This window comes from Passer montanus, unplaced genomic scaffold, assembly GCF_014805655.1.
Source record: "Passer montanus isolate IOZ18808 unplaced genomic scaffold, ASM1480565v1 scaffold75, whole genome shotgun sequence".
In the NCBI taxonomy this organism is placed as follows: Eukaryota; Metazoa; Chordata; class Aves; order Passeriformes; family Passeridae; genus Passer; species Passer montanus.
The window spans coordinates 3574977-3597688 of record NW_024372702.1 but is presented as its reverse complement, the minus strand read 5'-3'; the positions used below and the strand labels follow the sequence as shown (position 1 = coordinate 3597688).

The 22712-nt window shown below is 46.9% G+C and overlaps 1 protein-coding gene across 5 annotated transcripts in view; it reads right to left on the bottom strand.

Moving 5' to 3' along the window:
- Positions 1 to 20414, bottom strand: part of PRDM11 (PR/SET domain 11) — a 49115-nt gene extending 28701 nt beyond the window's left edge. Inside the window, exons 1-5 of one of the 5 annotated variants that reach the window (XM_039730951.1) lie at positions 20347 to 20414; positions 2711 to 2829; positions 2225 to 2328; positions 1001 to 1263; positions 143 to 210 (exon numbers count right to left, since the gene is read on the bottom strand). In XM_039730951.1, coding sequence (XP_039586885.1) covers positions 143 to 210; positions 1001 to 1263; positions 2225 to 2328; positions 2711 to 2826 — 551 coding nt within the window. In that variant the 5' untranslated portion in view covers positions 2827 to 2829; positions 20347 to 20414. Of the gene's footprint in view, positions 1 to 142; positions 211 to 1000; positions 1264 to 2224; positions 2329 to 2710; positions 2830 to 19836; positions 20315 to 20346 lie in introns of those variants that run through there. The other 4 variants (XM_039730950.1, XM_039730952.1, XM_039730955.1 and 1 more) reach the window with 4 other exon arrangements.
- Positions 20415 to 22712: the final 2298 nt, after the last annotated feature.

The window sequence follows — 22712 nt, the reverse complement described above, 5'->3', positions numbered from 1 at the left end:
TACAATAAATACTGAAAGAATACCAGCATACCATTTGCAAAATGGTGGTGACATTTTAGTTACAAAACAGCAAGGAGTATTTGATGGCCTCTTTCTAGAAGACAGAGTCCCAAAAGGGAAGGCAGAAGAGAACTGGACTCACCTCATCCAGTTTGCTTTGGTTTCATCTGTCCCATCAATGGATTTGTAGCGGTTGTTCTTATCAACGATCTGTGGAACAAGAGAATGGATGCAGCACGTCAACCAGCTGGTCCAGGCAGGAGAAGGTCTATGAATCTCAAATCACTGCTTTAGTTCTAGCCTTGAGTCATGGTGTGAAACTATGCTGTGAATCTCAGCTCTCCTGGTACTACAGGCTACTGACCTGGAGTGCGTAGAGGCTACTCTGAACTGAGAGCTGTTTTTCTATGTACAAATATCTGTGGATGCAGCTGACAACATCATTAACGATCCTGGGATAAAAAATATTAACTTCCTTTTTGGGGCAGGGCTGAGACTCACATTTGTTTTACAGACAGAAAAGTGTGAGGAGCATTTCACATCAGCAGCTCTCAATTTTTTCCCAATAATAACTCAAGTCCCACATTGCAATTCTCATAATTAACATGTGTTGATCCAGTGATCTCTCCATCTCATATGCTAACCAAGTCGTGTACTATGAGGGGAAAAAAGTTTTGGTGCTCGAATCTGCATGTAGATCAGTTCCGGATGGACTGGATCTTTTTTCTGGCTTCTTGGACACCTCCTCTGCTCAGGCAGGCTGGGAGAGAGTGCTAGGGACCCATGAAAGAACCGTGCAATCTCTAGATCATCTATCTATATACCCTTAAGCTGCTAATATTTATGGCAGGTCGATGCTGATGTAGTGCCCATGTGGCCAGTGGAAGACCTTCAGAAAAGGGGGGAAGATGGCTAAGGTTTGGCTCCACAAGCCCATGACTCTCCCAGCTCTGAACTGCATGGCTGAGGTGTCACTTAGCTGTGGAAACTTGTCACTCACCAGCCACGAGAAGAATCCTGCAGACCTGTCCTGGCTAGAGATCTGCCCCTCGTAGGGCCCGAAGATGTGACCTTTGGGGATGACCTCATTCATACAGCGCACGTCGTTCTCCCCACTGGGCTCTTTAACCACCTCCATTCCAGGCGGGATGGTCAGCGCTGCCCGGTCCGGAATGCCAACGGGCACTGGGGTGTCAGACACAAACACTGGGGGGCCATGGTTTGGACACTCATCCACAAAGTACTCCTGGCAGGACTCACAGACTGCAGATGTGAAGGAAACAGGGATTAGGTAGGGCACACATGATGCACAGCACTCAGGACAGCTCCCTGTCCTCCCCCTCGCCCAACTGAGCCCCCTCCCCAGACTGCAGCCTAAACACACACAGATGCTTCACTGCCTGCTCCCTTGTTCTGCCACCACACCTCTCAACATGGGCTCTGTCCCATCCCACACCTCCCCTTCCAACACCTGCACCTGCCTGAGCCCTGGTGCCCTGCATGCATTTGCCACTGATGGCTGAACATGTGCAGAAAGACTCCGTCACCTCCTGCAGAGACAGAGGCTGAGGGCTCCCTGCACATCCCTGGTTAGCAGTAAATCCTCCAGCCAAAAGGTTTGACTTCCCACACAGCAGAGGGGAGCTAGAACAAGCATCCCTGAAACAAATACCCTCATCACACCAGTAAATCCTCCAGCCAAAAGGTTTGACTTCCCACACAGCAGAGGGGAACTAGAACAAGCATCCCTGAAAACAAATACCCTTATCATATAGCCTTCATTCTGTGCTTGGGAGAGAGACGGCATCCCAGGCACCTGTCCTATCTCCAGACAGAGATGCAGGTCTACCAGTCAATAATTCATGGGTATGCCAAGATAAATGTCACCAGTTTTCTTTCCAGAATATGAGGGAAACAGTTGTCATCTCCCCAATGTTCCCTCTGCAGTTTCTGAATTCAAGTAATTGGGTTTTCCAGACTCTCAAGGTTTTCCAATGTGCATTTTCATGTTTCCAGCTTACTTTTCTCCTACCTCCCTAATTCTGCCTAGCCCCAAGCTGCTTCTGTGCAACAATTCCCCTACCAACCATGCCATTCTTTTCAGATAAGAATGCAAATTTATCCTTGGCTTTTTTTTTCCCTGCTTCCTGCCCCTAACTGACAGGGAAAACCAAAGTCTACACAAGTAGCAGTGGTGCTTTTCCCTCACTCACAAGACACTTACACCAGAAATCCACTTGCTGAAAACTCTTGGTCATGATTACATCCCGTTTTCCTTTCAGTTTCTTGGGTTCCATCTCCATGGACTGTGGGTCAGGCCTTCCAGAGCTGAGGAGGGAACAACACAAGGATGATGTTAACCTAGCAAGATGTTGGGACTGCACACAGAGAGAAGCTGAATCAATGGGGCCTGACCAACTCCTTCAGTCCCACAACTGTAGTAGAGAAATAACTAAACTTGCCACCCAACCTGCCAAAAGCTGGTGTATCAGATCTTTAAGGCTAAAGCCCACAGCAGAAAATGGCTTCAGCTACAGTAGGTGCACATGAGCAGGTGACCACCCCTGTCAAACACCCCAAGGCAGACCTTACAAGGAAGAGCTTTAATAACTTCAAGCAGCTCAAGTATATTCCTCAAAACCACCTTTAATCTGGGAGGTAGGTGGAGAGAAGGGGTTAGAGTACATCAGACTAAAGCTCAGCCACATACCAAGGCTGTCCATACTCCTGGTCCCGGCGCGGAGAGCAGGCCTCTGTTTTTATCGTCACCATCTCCCCTAAGGAAGCCTGGGTCTGGATCAAACAGTCCTTCAAGTTCTCACTCATGTTCTAAAAAAGAATGAAGGAAGGGAGTAGAAATATGAGTAGCTGAGAAATGACAACCTTGCTCCCCCAGGAACCACAGCCTTCTCCCCCAGGCCGGGATGCAGCCAGCAGATCAGGCTCCCTCCCAGCACCAAGAGTTGCCATCACACACCAGAGCACCCACACGTGCACATGGAAACCTCTTCCTGCACTGGGGAGGGAAGAGCAGTTCAGCTGCAGGTCAGGTAAAGAGCGTGAGACACCACAGAGCAACCTGAGGCATGGAGAATCTGAAGTATGCTTCATGGAACCCATTAAAAACACACATGGGATTTCCAACTGCACATGGAATTTAAGAGCGATGGGTGCGATATGTTATGTGAGCATGGAGCACCACCACCTCAGAGCAAGTCTTTGGGGGCAGAAGGACAAGAAAGAGGATTGCAGAACCAGGATCTGCCTACAAACCTTACATGTGCCAGTCTCCATCTGGGAACAGAATACAGAGTACTACACCCCTGCAGACAGAGCTTTCTATGTGCTCTCAACACCCCTGAGGAACAGATAAGTGCCTACAGCACCCTTTGGGACTCCACCAAGATTACACAAATCGTGCTTGTGATGTTCCTTTACAGCAGCCAGAGCTGAGCCACCACCACCCTTCTGGCATGCAAGGCTGCCGTAGTGAACATGCCTCTCCCTCTGCTCAACACAAGAGCCAGGAGGCACTTCACAGAATCATCAATCACTTAATGATGTTTAAGGACAGCAAGCTCCAAAACAATGGAGCTTCCCCTCCCATCATGGGATGGTGCTTAAGAGAAAATATAGGTATGTCAACTGATAATAATGTGAAATGGATTTAATTTAGATTTTTGGAAGGGCCACTAAGCATAAGAGCATCTCAGCTTGAGAAAAGGAATAAATTAGAGTGCTGCTCATCTCTTCATTTGCATTTATCTTAAGACTTCCTCTAAGGCACACAAACTGTCTGCTCTCAGGTACCACACCAGATCAGAGAGATTTCACAGCTCCCCCCAAATCCCCTGTGATGGCCCCTTCTACTTGAGAAAAGGAATAAATTAGAGTGCTGCTCATCTCTTCATTTGCATTTATCTTAAGACTTCCTCTAAGGCACACAAACTGTCTGCTCTCAGGTACCACACCAGATCAGAGAGATTTCACAGCTGCTCCTCCCAAATCCCCTGTGATGGCCCCTTCCATGTCCTCTGCCAGATGACATGCTCTGTTATGCTGCATACTTGCAGCTTTCCACAGCTCATCAGACCACTTCTGTCAGGGAAACTGGTGGAAGAGCCTACCCCCATCATGACTTGGCTCAGGGCATTTCTAAATTCATGTTCACAAACCCCTGAAGACAGGAATTTTCTTATTCCACATCTGCTTGTATGGGCCTGAACACCATGGAAGTCTGGTCTGCATTTCTGCCCTATTTACCACAAGAAGGAATGCCATTCCCAACCTCTCTGGCTCCGCTTTGTGCCAGGGGACAAATGATTCGCTTTTCCAATCAAACTTCTCACATGCCAATGTGCAGCCTGAAAGAAGTTTATCAAGCCTTTATCAAGGAGTGATACTTAATACTCATACAGTGGTCTGAAAGCAAAGCCCCAGCATAAGTACAACTAAACACATGCAAACACATGCACTTTTAAGCCTTTACAGGACGTCCAAAACAAGACACATTTTCTTTCAGAATTACCACAGCCATTCAGAAGGAAAGCAATAGTAACGCCAAAGACGGGCTCATTATTTTGGCAGGCTGAGTCCCTTGTTTGAGCTCTCTGGAGCAAGAGGAAAGCTCTGCAGTCCTGTACCCATTCACCAGCCAGGGTTGCAATCAGGGCCTACCTGGCCTTCTCAGAGAAGAAAAAGTCTTTTCTGCAAAGTCTACAGTAAAGCCGCTGAAGAGGGAGAAAGCTTGGGGAGCTGGAAAATGTTAAAATACAAGAAGAGATAGGGACTGCCCCAGAGCTGGTTAGCTGTGGGGCCTGCACTGTCACAGGAAAGGTGGATGCTGGCTGTGGGGCAGATTGTTCAGTCAGAACAACCACCTGTGCTGGAAGCCTGGCAGACAGGACACCTGGAGTTAAAACACCCATATCCCCCAGTCATTCAGTAGGAAGAGATGCATACATTTGTTTACGAAGATAAAATGACTTCTCCTTTCCCACTCTTGCCCCATGGAGTCTTACAGAGTGAGAGAAGCCCTGTGATGACAAAGTCTGACCTCCTGCCAAGGAAGGTCACTGTGCTTCCTTCAGCTCTGGTTAAACTACTGCATAGCTCCAAATAAAGGGGGAAAAAAGAAGAAGAAACACTGTGTTTACTTCACACACACAGTGTTTTACTGTACAGCACATTATGCAGCCTGCCCCTCTCCTGGTCCTCCCTGAACTCCCTCCTACTTATCAGCAACATTCCTGTGCAGCACACTGGCAGGAGCAGGACCTTGCACCGAGATAACGCCCTCCCTGCCCCTGCTCAGGATTGCCGTGTTTGTGTCCAAGAGCTGCATTCACTTTCTGGTCACCGTGCCCATCTGGGGTTCTGTTTTCAGCTGGGGCTCTGTTTCCAGTGAACCACCGTGCTGCTGTAAGAGTCCAGGACACCAACAATCTTAGAATCAAGAGAATCATTTAGGCTGCAAATGGCCCCAAAAAGATCATCATGTCCAACATAAATCTAGCTCTGCCAAGTCCACCACTAAATCATAGAATCATTTAGGCTGAAAACGACCTTTAAAATCATAAAGTCCAACCATAAACTTAGCATTGCCAAGTCCATCACTAAACCATATCCCTAAGCGCCATAGCTACATGTCTTAAATAACTCCCAGAGCTGAGGACTCATCTACTTCCCTGGGCAATTTGTTTTAATTCTTGATAACTCTTTTGTAATTTCCAATCTAAACTTACCCTGGTGCAACCTGAAGGCATTTTTTCTCATCCTATCACTTGTCAATAGGGAGAAGAGACCGACTTCTGCCTCTTGATTAGTACTGAGCCAAAAGCCCAAAAATTCCCAGCTGAGACTACTACACTAGCAGCAATGGGGCTCCTTTTGTTGCCACACTGCGGCCCTTTAGTCAGGTTTCCTTCTATGTATGGAATCACAGAATGACTTGGGATGAAAGGGACCTTAAAGACCATCTAGCTCCAATCCCACTGCAGAGACAGCTTCCACCAGACCAAGCTGCTCAAAGCACCATCCAATTCAGCCTTGAACATTTCCAGGGATGGGAAAGCCACAGCTTTTCTGTGTTCCAGCGCCATACTACCCTCACAGTACACATATTTTTTTTTCCTAATATCTAATCTAAATCTACCCTCTTTCAGTATAAAAGCCATTCCCTCTTGTCCTACTGCCACAGGCCCAGATGAAAAGTCTGTCCCCAGCTTTCTTAAAAGCTCCCTTCAAGTACTGAAAGGCAGCAATCAGGTCTCCCTGGAGCCTTCTCTTCTCCAGGCTGAACAATCCCAAGTCTCTCAGCCTGTCCTTGCAGGAGAGGTGCTCTAGCTCTCTGATCATCTTCACGGACCTCCGGCCTCTGGACTCACTCCAACAGTGTGTGTGTGACACAATGAATCATCCCACCTATTTATTCCCATGACTTGTTGCACAATTTCAGTGCATTAAACATGCCAGACTTACCAACAGCTTTACCTTCAGTAAAATTATAGCAACACCAGAAAATCATATTACATTAGAAAAGAATGATTTAAAAACAACCTATAAAGACTGACTATTACAATTAATACCCCTTAAATCATGACCACTCTGATCCATATCAGCTGTTATGTTATTTTACTGGAAGCAAACATCACACTGTGGCTAGCCTAGTTTAATTTTCTCAGTTAAACTTGACATTGGCCTACTCACTTATGAGTAACAGACATTTTTTTAAGTCTAACTCATTATACATGCTTTTATTTTTTAAAAATTATTTTTAAATTAGCATTTATGGCTCAGAGAGCACTGCTCAGCCAGGCCTTTTAAAATCCCTGGACGCAAGTAAGCCAGAATAGCAAACTTTGACATGTATTGCTGTAATAGTTTCTATTTGCTAATTTCCCAAGCTACTGCTACGATAGAGAGCATTACACTGCTGCCGTAACTGGTACCACCTTCTAGCTTTTCTTCCGGGAAAAAAAGTATGACTTTTCTCTAGTTCCAGACCTCAGCAGATAACAGTGCTTTTAGGACTCTTTTCGCTTCTGATGTCTTTAAAATGGTGTTTAATTTTTTGTAATTTCACTGCTCATTAGTTTCTCTTTCTTGCCATTTCTCCTCCCCCTTTAGCTTTCTACAGCTACAAGAGTCTAGTTCACCTTCTGCAGTTTTCACTCCCTCCACTTCCTTGTTTTGGGGTTTTCTTGGCAGTTTTTATAATTGTGTTTGTTCTAGCACCTAAATATGAAGAGTCTCTAAAGATTTCAGATGACATGAAGAAGCACCATGTAAGCATAGGCAGAGTAGGGTCCTTGGTTACTGCCGAGGGTATTCCCAGGGTGTACTTGGCCTCACCTGTGCATGCCCCTGTGCCTACAGGACATTTAGCCTTCCCAGTGTTCAGTGGGCACACAGCCTACTCCTATACCCTAGCAGCATGTCAGCAAGGCCAATCCCTGGTGAGAGGGATGCTGTGATGACCCAGGTGCTGTCTGCACACAACACCAAGTGCTTTGGCCAGCAAAGGCAGTTGTGCACAATGGTCCCTGGCAAACCCAGGACACCAGCATGACTGCTACAAATCCCAAGAGGCATCCCTGGATCACCCCTGGGTTCACAGGCCATGCCACATAAGCCCTCCTGTTTTCTTTACAAAGCAGGCAAGGACCTGTCATGTTTCTGCACAACACGCATTAAAACCTCCATTGGCTCTGCCATATTGCTCAAAATCAGGGAAGTGGAAAACACAAGAACATCTAAGCTATTAATCTCCAATACAGGAAAAAACCTTCAAATGAGGTTAAGCATGAACGAACCTGTGAATTCCTGTCCTCAAGTATGCTGCCTTTATCACTGCCACTCTTGTAGTTATTAGTTAACAGTCACAGGCTCTTATCTGCATGGATCAGCCTCCAAAACAGAGCTTTAATTTTATATTTTACTGGCAGGTTTCCCAGACTGGGACATTCTTTCATGTGAAACAGCCATATAGGAATCCATCCCCTCCTCAGCACACAGCTCCTTCACTCAGCTTCTCACTGCTGACCTTCTGGAGGTCATCTCCTCTTCTTTTAAGGCAGATCTTACATAGCTTGTACCACATTTTAAAGTAGAGGCCCATGGTGAAAGATGGACATGAGTTCGTACGCTTTTTTCTACAGTTGCATATTATTACCAGAAATAGTAATCCAGAACAGTCAGCTACTGACAAGATGAGAACAGGGAATAAAGCAGAGCATTCAATGCTCTGAGCTGCACCCCCCACAGCCATGGAAGGCCCAGGCTGACCATTCTCCCTGAGGTGAATGCCCTTACCAAGGTCCTCGGCCATGCCAATCACTCCAGGTCACTTTATGAAGAACCAGCTGGCTATGCAGCTCATGCTTACAGCCAGCACAAACTCTGAAAGACCAAACATCCCACAAAGTAAGAGGAAGAACCAGCTTGCTCAGAGGATGACCACTGTCCACAGACAGATATAAGCCAATGCTCCACTGGGAAAACTGGTTTTGCCTAGACGGCTGCCACAGCACTTTCCCCACAAAAGTACAACATTTTTGTGGGTGAGGCTGTCCTCTACCCAGGGGTGCAGTGGAGCAGAGTCCTGGCACAGCAAAGGCTGGTGGCAGCAGGGCAAGATCCCATGACCTGCCTCCCAGCCTGCTGCAAGGCCAGGACTCTTCTCTGATGGCCACAGAGCAAGGCTGAATGCAGCCAGCACACCTGGCAACAAGCTGAAGCAGTCACAAACTCAAACTTAATTAGTGAAAATTATAGGTCACACATGATGTAGGATTTGAGCAGCCATGGGCTGTGACCAGGACTTGTTTATCTCATTGTCAATTACCCCACTACACTCAGGAGCCATAAATTCAGCAGAAGTATGAAATATTTTGTTTGAGTTTCAAATTCTGAAAACACTGAAGAAGGTCAGGACTACAAGAAAGATACCTGGAAACACCACCAGTTTTTCTGCAGCTTTCTGAAGAAGCTTGGAGAGTAAGCTTCAAAACAACAAAACTTAAACCTGTTTTACAGCAGGAAGGGCTGAGAGTTCACAGTGGTTTTAACTTGCCCAAGACCAGCAACTGACATGACAAACAGGATGGGGTGACACAACACCAAATTCCCACTGATATCCTCACTGCAGATAAGTTGGGAAGAGGGAAATTCTGGTTTCCCAACCTGGAACTGCTCCTGTAGTCTCAAATCGATGGGAGAAGAGTTCACACTGTCACTCTTACATGGTTCATTGGCAAAACATGATACCAAAACCCTCCATGATCTGCTTCATGACAGACACGTTTCAGAGGGGCAAGAAGACAGCAAACCTCTGAAATAACCCCTGAACCAATCTTAAGTTTGCTTTATGATGGCTTCTAGTGAAGATGGAACATACTGATAACTTTACAAGATTTGTCACAAAATTGTATGTTGTGGTCTCAGAGCATTTGCCCTTTGTTAATCTCGGAGACAGTAGGAAAAAGATCCATGTGCTGGTGCATGCACTGTCATGGACCAGCACAGCCTATGCAAAGCAGGTATTACTTGAAGCAACTTCTCCATGTTAAGTGTTGAGTAAGGACTCAAACAAGCAGGATGCTGACAATGTAAAGCCCCCATGCAGCCAAAAAGCCTCTGAAACAGTGCAACATGCCACAGAACCAAGGCAGGTACTTACTGCAGCTGAAAGAATATATAAGTGACTTGCATTTTTGAAATACATGGAAACTTCTCCTTTTTCCTGTACTCAGCTCCCTGCATTGATCTCACAGAGTCACAGTCTTAGGGTAGAAATGAGAATTAAGACAATCTGACTGATACCCCTTATGTCCCACTCCTTTCCTTTTAGCCTACGAAAAGGACAAAATTCTCCATCTGAGATAGCAAGAGGAAGAGAAGCCAACATTTCACAAGTTTATCTCAGTTCTTAATCACCATCACAGACAAGTCATATGTGATTCTTTTTAGTTCTGGGCACCAGGCAACAGTTCTTTCAAAGGGCCCTGAACCTGATGGGAAAGGGTGAAATACCCAGCATGCTGGGACACTGCTTTGAGTAACTGGAAAGAATTGCTTCCCAGGTTAATGGCTGTAATAAACCTCACCATCTTTGGTCAAAACCACCAGTTGCACTTCTTTGCCTCTGGCTTCAACATAAATATATACCTACATTTATAAAGTTAAAACAAACAGACGCAGAGCCCCAGTACTAAAACTAGTTGTTATTTTACCATTTTTCTCCCTAAGGACAGAATAAGAGTACAAATAAGTGGCAGCTGCAAGCCTTCTTCCTTAAGGCACTACTGAAAGGTGTTTGGATAGCAGTAGTGGTAAGCACTGAATAAAACCACATACAAAGCAAAGCCCTGGATACCCATGCAGTATCTTCCTAGCTCGCTTTCCAACAATTTGTATCATTCCTCTGTGTAACTCTTCCAATTTTCTCTGTATTACTTCAAGATGCTGGCACTAGAAGCCACGCTGATGTAAGACTGATTCTGAAGTAAATATAAAGTTTACAGAAGTAAAATGACCTCCTCACCCTGATTAATTACCATCCTGCTTGTGTCCAAAAATCATGGCTGTCTTTTCCTGCTAGGACCTGGCACAGAAAGCTCCCCAGGGCCGCCTGCCCACTCTGATCCCCATGTTCTCACATGGGACTGCTCAGGACACAGCCTCCCTTCACAGATCACGTTCAGGACATGCCTTTCCAGGTTCATAAATCTCCACTTGTCTGCATGAAAATGATTTGGTTTCAATAATCTCATTTACCAAACAAACTACATTACACTGTCCTGCTCCTATCAACAGCTACAATTCACCAAATATGTTTCATCTACCCAGTTTGCCAGTGATGAGTCATGTCTTCTGCATCACTGAGTAAGTGTCAGGCAGAACTGGCTTCTCCCTTCCCCTTATCTGAGGAGAAGGGTCATCAAGTCTACTTCTTTGAAAACACAGCCTCCACATATCATGTTGCAGAGACTCTTCTGTAAAATGATCAAGCTCTAGCTTAAAATAGCTGGATTATTTGCTCCCCTCATCTAAGGTGGCAATGCCAGAACCGTGATCTTTTGATGTTGAAAAGATTATTTTCTACATTCATCTTAAAGTCAATGCTCAAACAGTTGATTTATTAGTGTGCTAGTACTGTCCTTTAGCTTAGAGTATCCTTCAACCTCCTTACTGTTTATACTGCCACTTATTTATTGGATGCTGGTTCTCTATCAATTACTCCATTCACTTCCTAAGCCACATATATTTTATTGATATTCTCTGGCATTGGATATTAATTGGGTTCTCACACACTCAGCTGCCTTTTATACGTAATTATATATCACATCTAGAGATGTCCCTTTAAACCAACAGTAAACTTCTCCAAGAACAAAATCAAACCTTTTTAAGAAGTACAAAACACTTTCCATGACACAAATTTTCAGGCATGAATAACTTTATATTTACCCAGGATTGGTGTCATGCTACCCAGCTTTTATTTTCCCAGGCCATCCACTCGGCAATTTTCAAAACTGCCCCAACACAATCACTCACCCAGTCTCCTGCATTTGCTGCAATCCACCAAGACTGATTAAAAGTGAACATGAGCAAGCTAGAGACCTCCTCTCACTCACCTAGTGCTCACTATATATATTTCAAGGGAATGCACTTTTTTCCTTAGCACAGTTGCCAGAAAAACTCACAGACAGGATACCATGCTACGCAACTCCCACGTGGGTCCTTGGATCCTGACTTGTAGCACTCAACTTCTGAATAATGAACTTATCCTTCCCTTGCTGCTGGCCCAGCTGTCAGCCCCAGTGGCACTCAAGGGCACACAGTTCCACAAAGTGAAGCAGAGATGTGAATTTACTGCCCAAATGACCTTTTACTCTCATTCATGGACAGACAAAAAAAGCTGGAGAGAGGAAGGGTTGGTAAGCACATGAGGCTGGGCCACTGTCACACTCCTGCTCTTCTGCTGTGTTGGGAGAGGGAAAACACACTGGAGTGTCTTTACCATTTTATAAAACATGTGCAGGAAATTCAAGATGCCCCGGGTCAGGTCCTGCTAGCATCACTGGGCACCTGGGGCTCTGCCACATAGCACTGAGCATCTGCCTGCCACCCCACTGCCCACAGTCAGGTCACATGCACCCACAAGACCCCTGCACCAGTGCAGGCTGGTCAGCCTAAAAGGTTTTGTGGATAAGCAACACTAGTGATTCATGTATTTCAACAATGATGGAGGTAAAAAGGGAAAGAGAAGGGAAAGCGTGGGGGTGGGCAGGAAACAAACCCCAGACATTAGTTTCTAAATAGCAGATGTGGCTATTCTGGCTAGCAAACTTCCACTTTAATTTCTAACCCACAGAGATGGGAAATGATTCATGAAAAATCAACAGGATAAAATTAGCTGGAAAGCAGAGGGATAATTCATGCAACCTAACCGTCATGGGCTGAAGTGCCAGCACTACCTGGCATTTCAGCCTCCGGTGCCCTTCAGTCACTGGCACCTGGCCAGCAATCAGCTCTACATATATTTCCTTAGTGTCAAAATTAGCCCCTCTGAAAGCACATCCATCTTCTAACAAGATGGCCTTTCACTCAACACTTTTCCAAAAGTTCCAGCTTTTCCTTTCTTTTAAAAAGAAAGATAACCTGCAGTATGCTGTCTTTTTCTTCCACTGGCGAATGTTTAGTGGTGTCAGAAGACCAAATGGATGGACAGGCTTGCACACACGTCTGTGAGCCATGGCCAAGCTATCCACTAAAATCAAACTGCCCCAACAACTCAGAAAATTCAGTGCATTTTTCCACAGCTCCCTTTTCCTGCACAAAACCAACAATCCACTCAATAGCAACAACCAAGTGCTGGTCTGCCTTTACCAGTGATTTTTTTATTTGCTGCTAAATTTTGTCGCAACCCACTCAATAGCAACAACCAAGTGCTGGTCTGCCTTTACACACACCAGTGATTTTTTTATAAGACTGCTGCTAAATTTTGTCAAGAATCACAAAACACGATTTCACTCTTGATACAGTCACATGACAGAAAGTTTCTTAAGCATACTATTACTTATAAATCACAACCCAAAGCTCTTTACCCCAAAGGCTGATGAGAAACTTCCACTCCTACAAGAGACCTCTGGACTTCCAGGAGGCAACTGTTTATTGAACAACGCTCCCTCTCACCATCCAACTCAACAGCTTCAAGAATCAAACATAGAATTGTAAAGCCTCTGGAGCACCAATACCTCTAGGCAGGCAGTTTCAGGTGCAGGGGAATCCCTATTCCATTGGGACCTATGAGTACAGGTATAAAATAAAGCTAAAATCCTGCTTTGGCACCATTTATCTAGTTAGTGCCTGTTTCTGTGGAAGGATGTTACAGGACAGCTCCTCTATGCTTGCTACAGTGGTTTCACTCTATTTGGACTTCAGGATATGGCAGGCAGCTCCTTTCTTTTTACTTGTTCAGCAGATAGGGAAAGAGTATGTGGGAGAAAATGAGAAGGCAGGAGCAGATCTTACTTTCACTTGTTCCCAAAATTCTGACCAACTAGCTCAGTCCTGTAAAAGCACTAACAAACACAGCAGGCAAAATGAGAACACATCAACTGTTCCACAAAATGCAGAGGAAGCAAAAGCAAGAGCAGTATTTATTTCTCCTCATTTGTACCCTCTTGCAGGCCATTAGGAAGATAAGATCTCACAGCACAACAGACATTATTCAGAGCTGGTAAATCTGTCCACAGGTTAGGGACTCATATTACATGGCTTGGATGAGTAGTGGTTGAGCATGGGTCACACCGACCCCCTTTTCCTTGGGGCAGGCAGCAGTCCAGATACTCCCAGTGTCAGATCTGCCAAGAAACCAGATATCCGTGTGCTGAATTCACCACCACCACAATTTGATCTGCACATTCCCTTCCATACAGAGAGGGGTGTTCAGACCCTGTATATCCTAACAAGCTAGCTAGAAAACACTTCCAGCAGGGGCCAAGCACTTCTGGTCTATACGTGCAACCTTAAGTGCATCTTCTACATAAAGGTACTGGGTTGCACAGACATACCTGGTCCTTTACACTATGGACATTTTTAAAACACTGATTAGCAGAAACGTGGAAAGAGCCCAAGAACTCATTCAATTCCAGTCCAAAAAGCAGAGAGAGAATGTCAGAAGACTTCATCTGTGCAAGTCACTAAGGCACTACAAATATTCACCAACTATCCTAGAAGAAAAGCAAAATCTCAACACCTGACTAGTAATGAGACTGAATTAAAAAAACCACCCAGCCAGTTAACCCCATTGCAGACACATTAGCATCTGTCTCAGCACCAGGAGATGTAATAAGTGGATTTGCTGTTCTGGAGCTACCACCTTTGCAACAGCAGCCAGTCTCGGTGGTGACCTGAGGTAGAATTTTCAAGGAAACGAGCAACTTACAAACATACCATACATAATAATGTTGTCTTTACAATTACAAAGGGAGGAGAAAAATAGTAATTTTAAAGCTTCTAGTCTTCAAAAGCTGATTGAACTAATTTGATCTCGGAAAAGATAATCAGCAAGCCTAGGTGTGAAACATGACAACTATAGAACACATTTTATTGCTCATAAAAGTATGCTTCTGTGTCATCAGTATGGATTTTTTCTTCAGTCCATTTCCCAGTGTTTTCATTAATTTCCCCTGAATTAATAAGAGGACTGGACTCTGCAAACTGTGGAGTATTTAGCATTCTCATTAGTATTTCCAAGCAAGGAGTCTCCAAGTCAAACAAAGAGCAGACCACATGAAGTACTCCAGCAGCATCAGAAGAAATTAAAAAACCCAAACAACAGCAAATCCATTTGATTTACACAGACATGAGGAAATCAAGGTTTATACAAATGCAAGGTGTAAAGAGGAACATACTGGGTCAAACTTAGGACATCTTTCAAGGAAGATGCTGTGAACACTTAGTTTTGAGTCTGCAGTTGAAGGCCCACATTTAACTCCACCCAGAATATTATGATGCTGTTTATATGATACATTTTCAAAATAAAGCTTCAGTGTACTAAAAGAGGAAAGCACGGGAAAATATTTCATAATTATTATCAGCCTGCAGATGACTGATGGCCCTGACCAATATAAGCTCCAATTAGCAGCCTTCCACACTCTGAAATGGTGTTAGTGGAGGACCACTGGAGTTGTGTGTCCTAGAGCCCTGATCCATAGTCAGGAGCCTGGAGCCAGTGCCCTGCAGCCCACAGAGATGACCTGGCTGGGGGACCAGCACCACGATGCTCAGTGCCTCAGCTCCCCACTGTGCAAGGCAGGAGCACTGCTGGGTCTCAGGGAAGCTAATTACAGCAACCCTAGAGCTGCTTCATGAGTTAATCCCCCACATCACCTCCTGTGAACTTTTACCACTCTGTCCTTACACATCTCCCCCACTACCCACAGCCAGGTTTCCACAGGCAGAAGCCAGCCCCAGCTGACTGCAGCACAGGCAGCAAGGCAAGTGCTGGGAGTGGCAGCCCCAGCAGGGCTTGATGCCAAGACTTTAGAACTGCAGCCCCTCCTCTGGGACAAGTCACCACAGGCGAAGGAAAACCAGCCTTGCTGAAAAGCCAAAGCCTGAGGAAGGGAGAAGAAAGGGGGCAGAGAAAGGAAACCATTTATCAGAGCATGCTCAAATTGGACAACTTGGTTTATGACAGACCCTTCTGATGGGCCCCTTACTGACGGCTGTCCATGAGCGAGGAACTGCACTGAAACAGTTCTGCAGTACACATTACTGATTGACTGCTGGAGGCTGCCAGTTTCTGCAGCTTAAACCTTAAATTATATCTATAATGCTTTTACCTTCTGACTGCAGAGGAACTGTTCTGAGCCTGAGTACTGCCTCCCAGCCTTGCAGAGAGAAGTGCCCTTTCAGCAACAGCTTTGAAAGATACAATTATCCTGCCCCCACAAATGGAACCATGACCAAGAAACTCAACAGCAAAGCTTTAAGTACCAATATTTTGAATTGTTTGACTGTCTCTGCAAAACATATGTTCTTGTACTTATGTGACGAGCTCAGGATAGAAGTTGGAAAAATGCCTGTGCTAGTACCACCTTCAATTCTAGCTGAACTTCAAAGCCTAGGTGCAGAGGACAGTGACCAGACATCTAAAAAACCACATGGAAAATGTCATTCTAGTTGCCAAGTCAAAATTTTTCCCTTCATCTCTGCTTTTTTTACTCTCAATTCTCCCAGTCTTTTCCATCAGTATTGTCCCTCATGTGGCGGGCATTAAAAGAAAAACTTCTCCAGCATGGGATACTTGTGTTGCCCTCCTCACCAGGTTTCTTCTCCATCCACCTTGGCTGCCTCTACCTTTCAAATATGCCACAGGATTGCTCTGTTTTCCATTGCTCTTTGGCCTCCTGTACCTGCAAAATTCTTCCCTTTCCAAAGCACTTTTCCCTCATCTTCTTTCCGAAGATGCCATCCAGGACTGCATGAACCTGTCACCTTGTCCTGCTTTTCTTAGGGCAGTTGGACTTGCTACTGGAATCCACTTGCACAGACAAGTTTAACTAGCAGGAATTCCTGAAAAGCCACATTTTACTATGTAGCTTTAAAAGGAACATTTCTCTAGAGACTGTATTTAAAAACACCTTTGGTAACAGAGAAGAGGTCACAGGGAGAGCAGAAAACCCTGTGAAATTAAAGCCTTCTTTACTCCACTGCTGCAGAGGCATCAGTGCAAGAGGAGACACTAAAACTGCCTGCAGCTGCACAAGAGCTCTGGTCCAAGAAACTTCACCCTCTACGAGCGAGCCTCAGGCAGGAGCGCCGTACAGTCGCGCTCACAATGAGAAACGCCACAAGCGTGACAAGGGGTGAAACGTGAAGCAGCAAAACCAGCATCCACAGCAGGGCAGCCCAGTTGCAGGCCAGCAGGAATTCTGCCACTTGCTCAATGCCAGCAGATATTGCACGCGCTGACTGCCCTTCACTGGCTAAGCCTGTGCCTCAAGCAGCTCTCAGCCTGGGGGTCTGAAGGGTCTGTGCTCAGGTGAGAGAGCAGATCAGACAATGCAGCACTGATGCAAGAAGATACATCAAGCAAACCCTGAGGCGTATCCAGCTGATTCCAGATTTCTTAAAATGCCAGAAAGCTGCAATGCAAACTGAAGAATAAAAGTGGTATTTTCTTGTTTTGGCTTTACTTAGAAAAATCACAGATCTCAGGTACACACATATTCCCAGCGCAGAGAAGGCATCAGAAGTTCCCACCTGCACTCACTCCCCTGGAAACAAAAGTCACTACTTCTCACTGGTCCAGTCTTCACATCAAGTTTTAGCAGCTTATCTTTGTTCTGAAGGTCCCCAAGTTAACCTATAGTATTACTATTTGATAATCAAACAAAAAAACAAACCCAAACCATTCTTTCTTTGGGACTACATAGAGTTTCTCCATGCAAATTTTCACACCCATGTAACACCACTGGATTGGCAGTAATGATTTTAAATATGCTACCCCAAAATGTCACAAATATTAGGTAGCATTTTAAGAGCTCTGGGAATGGCTTAGTAGCACCAAGGGACAGGTCTTGCTAACAGCAGCTTTAAGAATAAAGAGGTAAAAGCATGTACTTCTCGTGCATAAACGGACATGGGAAAAAAAAACCAAACCAAACAAACTAAAACCCCACAACACCACTTTGGAATTAACCAGCATGAGAAAGAAGTTACAAAAAGAAAAAAGAATATTAAAAAAAAAAAACAAAAAAACCAGAAGGATAAAGTGTACATGGCACTCTCTATAAAGAGACCAAAGACCTCTCTTGCCTGGGCTTGCTGTATTTCTCATTGATATAAACACTTTGATTCCTGACTCAAGAGTGACAACTCCCCCTCACCACAATGCCTGTATCCCCCTGATCGCAAAGCCAGCCTGCTGCAGTGCCAGAGCCCTCCTGCTTCAGGCTGCTCATGCAGTGTTCACAACCTTAACACTGCTCCTACGAATTTCAGGCAGTTCCATCACTTTCCAGCAAGGAATACAAGCAACAAGCTGCCCTAATCCCATCCCAGTAAGATGGGCCTTGCATCAGTTCATAAAATACCAGGTTTTGAAGAAGTCCTTGCTTTTGCCTTCATTATTTAAAATCAGGTACTATCCTCACAATACTCCTTCACGTGTTAAAAAAGTACAAGTAACTGCTATCAGTGAGCACTAAGGCTGATATTGAGAATCCCCCACAAACCGTGCCAGAAAGCACCATGCTTCATGCATGGTCCACAAAGATGCCAGAGGAACAATAGGCCAGTATCCCAAAAAGCTCTGCACCACAGCCAGCACTGAGTCAGGAGCTTCAGAAACTCCTTCATGCTCAAAAAAACAGTTGGAAGGAGCGGTAGCCTTTGACATGACTCCTGGGCAGGAGAAAAAAACAACTTGCCAAGGTCCTGCTACTCCATGCCACAGTGAGATGTGTCAATTCAGCATTCAGCCAAGAGCCAAACTTTGGCATCTCCCCTGGCTACCTCAAATCCTCCCTGGTGAGTGGCTCCAGCAGCCAACCCCTCCTTTGCCAACACAGTCCTTGGCCATGCCAACACCTGAACTCTTTGCAGGCTGCATGTATTTCAAAAGCTCCACGCCACTCAGCCCTGTGCTAACTATTTCTTCTAGAGCAGGAGCACCTTTGGTCCAAAAGCACCCGTTGCAAGAAGCAAACACCCATCACTTCAGTGCTTTTGTTTCTGACTGCCACTTGCACTTGAAAAGCAAAAGCGGTTTATACACAATTCATTACAATGTCAGGAGACTCATTTCCCTTTCCACTTTCCCTGCTTATAATCTTGGTCATTAGACAAATGGAAATTTAGGGGGTGTGAAGCCCAACCCAGGCAGTGAGCTTGCGCTCCGCCAGTCTCACAGGGAATTAAACCTTGCTGGCAGGACTGGATCCAAGGGGCTGCTGGATATTTTGGGCTGGGGCTCCTGTGCTGCTCAACAAACCGCTGCACACACCTGCAGTGCTGGAAAACAATCCTATCTTACAGTTAGGCTGGTATTTTTTTAAGCTGGTTCTGCCAGTTCTCCTCCCACTAATGAGAGGCATTAATCACAGGAAAAAGAGGAAGCAACAGTGAGCCAACAGTTTTGCCCACAGGCCAGCTTTTTTTTTTTTTTTTTAGGGATCTGAAAAGGGGACTCTGGAGGCATCTTCCATTTCCCTCTGAAATATAACTATTTGCGAAGAAACTTGAGAAATTCCGTAACTTAAAAAAAAAAAACCAAACCCAAACCCACAGAGGGAAGAAGGCCCAAGAAGGCGCATCTGGAATTTTTTCTGCGAGTTAAGAGAGCATCCCGGCTGAGCGGAGCAAGGGCACCTCTGCCCGGGCTCTGTGCACTGGGGCTGGAGTGATGCCGCAAGCTGGGTGCTCTGGTCCCTGGGAGTGCCTGGGTCCCGTGGGGGTGCCCGTGCCCCCGGGAGGTGCCCGTGTTCCCGGGGGGTGCCTGTGCCCCCGGGCGGATGCCCGTGTCCCCGGGGGGGGTGTCCGTGTCCCGCGGCCGCCGCCCGGGAGCGCCCCGCGCCGCCCCGCCCCCGCGTTCCAATGTGGCGCGGCGGGGACGGGCCGGGCCCCGCGCAGCCCGCCCCGAGGGGGGAAAAGCGGGGCGGGCGGGGAAGGGGGGGAGATACCTGTGCCCGCGGGTCTTCAGCGCCGCCCCACCCGCTGCGGGCACCCCTCGGCCGGACCTCCCCCCCGGGCTGGGACGGGTTTCCCCCCCGCGCTCCGCAGCCATTTTCGTGGCCACCTTGGCTACCAGCGAGGCTGACTCACCTCGGCACTGCGGGCGCGGGGAGCCCGCCTCGGCGTCGGGGGGCCCGCTCCGCCCGGGAGGGGCGGGGGGAGCCCGGCTGGCTGCGCCCTCCCACCCCGCCGGCCCCGCTGGCTAGTCCCAGGCGAGGACGGGTCCCGGGGCCGGGCCGGGCTCGGCGGAGGCGGCAGCGGCGGCTCCCTCCCTCCCGGCCGTGACCACCATCTTATTAGCACAGGAAATGACATGGAGAACGGAAGAGAGGGGCGTTCGGGGGCCGAGCCCGGGGACCCCCCGAACCGGGGGGAGGCGCCGCCGGCCCGCCCGGCCCGGCCCGGCCCGGCCCGCCGAGGCTCTCCCGGGGCCGCGGCATTGCCGCTTTCCTTCCAAACACCCGCGGTGGGAAAAGAGGAGGGGAAAAAATAATAAAAAACAAACCCCAAAAGCCGCATACAGCTACGGGGGAAAAAAAAAACCACCAAAAAACAAACGCAGAAGAAGCCGAGCAAGCCCAAACCGCCCGCGGTTCCCACCTCCTGCTCCGGAGCCTGCGAGTTCCGCGCGGAGCCGCCGGCGATCAGCGCCCGCGGCCGGCCGGGGGCTCCGGCGCCCAGACGTGACCCCCGCCCAGGCCGGCCCCGGGGCTCCCCCGCCCGCCAGGGCCACAGGCGGCGTTGCCCCGGGGCGGGCGCCCGTTCCCCCGGCAGCGCCCCGCGCCCCTGGCCGCCCGTCGGGAGCCTCATGCTCTTCCGCGGGAAAAAGTGAATGGGAGGACGCGCTGTTTCCCCGGAGCTCGATCGTATTTCAGATTACACCCCCCCCCCCCCCCAAAAAGTAACCCACCCAGCAGCAACAGTAACAACAAACCCTACCCTCGAGCTCTGCGCAGAAATTGCGGGCAACATGACGGATGACAAAAAGTAGGCACAATTTAATAAACAGAGGAAGCATGTCTCACCAATAAAACAAATTCTAAATAAAAACCATCTGCAAGCATTAAATTTGAAACAATGCAAACTCTTCAGCTGCTTTGCCAAAAGAGGCACAACGGGGGGTAAAGAGAGGAATGGATAAATAGCCATAATTTTCCAGTTCCTTCAGTTGACAATGGACTTGTATGCAAACAGGGCTCTGGTGACAATGTGCCGGATTGGATTCTTGGAACTACTTCCCATTTTCTGTAGCCCTGAGAAACACCGTTTTCTGCAGTCCTGAGAAATAGATTCTCTCCTAATACTCTCCACTCTGAAGTGACTACTATACAAAGTTGGTGTAAAGAGGAGAAAAATTGAGTGAAGACAAAAAGTAAAAAAGTATATAGCCCAAGTGAAATAGAGGCCTGCTTCTGCCATCCTTGAGCTGCTTCCACTACTCTCACTTAGTGTTGTGGGGTGGCAGAACTTCAGGGTTAGGTCTTGATGTATCACTTAATTTAAATTGCCTGGCAAAACAACAAGGAAGGTAATCAACTCGGCTTCAAAATAAGCTCTCTTTGCAAAAGCAGCCAGCGTGGCACAGATGATTATTCGGAAGTTCAAATGAGTATCAGTCCTCAGATCTCCAACTGTAGTTTGCTTTTTGTTCCCCATTTCTAACCTCTGGGGAGAGGATTCGTTCTCAGAGGAAAAGTGTGCGGTGTCATTTTACCCCTTCCAGTAATTGCAGATAGATGGACTTTGAGGCACTTGCACTTGCCTTGGGAAGACCATAAGCTGTCAGCACCTTCCGACTCCTCAGAAATATTAGAGATCCTAATAGAGCTGCCCTAGTTTGCAGTTTCTGTCTGTGTGCTGAAATGTGTGAGAACACTCAGCTGGCAGTGAGTACAACAATGGGTTTGTAAATATGATTGATGAATGAACCAAGAGGAAAAATAATAACTAAAAAAACCAATAAAAATCAAGTGAGTAATACAAATGCACACTGAATGCCAGGCTAATTTGGAGTAATAGTTTAGTTGTAGCTATTGTAGTCAAAGGCTGCAAGGGGAGGCTCAAAGGGAAGCATAAAGCTTTTATTTGTAAAGAAAATTAAGTATGTAAATGCAGTATAAATAACAGCTATTATGTCTTCCTGTAAATACAGGCATGCTAATTTATTGAGAGGGAGTTGCCTTGTTTTAATGTGTGCCAGTTGCTTTATATGTTTAATAGTCAGGTATGTTGGGTTTGTGTGGCAAGGTGTGGGTAGTGGGGAGGCTACAGGGGTGTCTTCTGTGACTTTCTCTGGCAGAAAGTTTCTGTTTCTGCCAGAAACTTCCCCTATATCTGACAGAGCCAACTCCAGCCAGATCCAAGCCAGACTCACAGCTGGCCACGGCCGAACCCATCAGCGACTGTGGAAGCACCACTGTGATAACACATTTAAAAAGGGGAGGAAAAACTGCAACAGCAATTGCAGCAATTGCAGGAGTAAGAGTGTATGGGAGAAACAGCTCTCCAGACACCATGGTCAGTTGAAGAAGGAGGGGAGGAGGTGCTCCAGTGCCAGAGCAGAGATTCCCTGACAGCCTGTGGAGAGCACCATGGTGAGGTCCCTTCAGCCCATGGTGGCCCATGGTGTAGCAGATATCTACTTTTACCCTCTGAAGGATCCCACACCAGAGCAAGTGGATGCTAAAATCAGGCTGTGACCCTCTGGTAAGCCCATGCTGGAAACAGGCTCCTGGCAAGACCTGTGGAGAGAAGAACCCACACTGGAGCAAGTATGCTGGCAGGACTTGAGACCCTGCAGGAGACCTGCACAAGAGCAGTTTGTGAAGAACTGTGGGAGGGGCCCCACACAGGAGCAGGGAAAGAATGTGGGGAGTACTCCCCCTAAGAAGGAAGGAGCAGAAGAGAAGATGTGTGATGAACTGACTGCAGTGCTCATTTCCTGTCCCCTTGCACTGCTGGAGGGG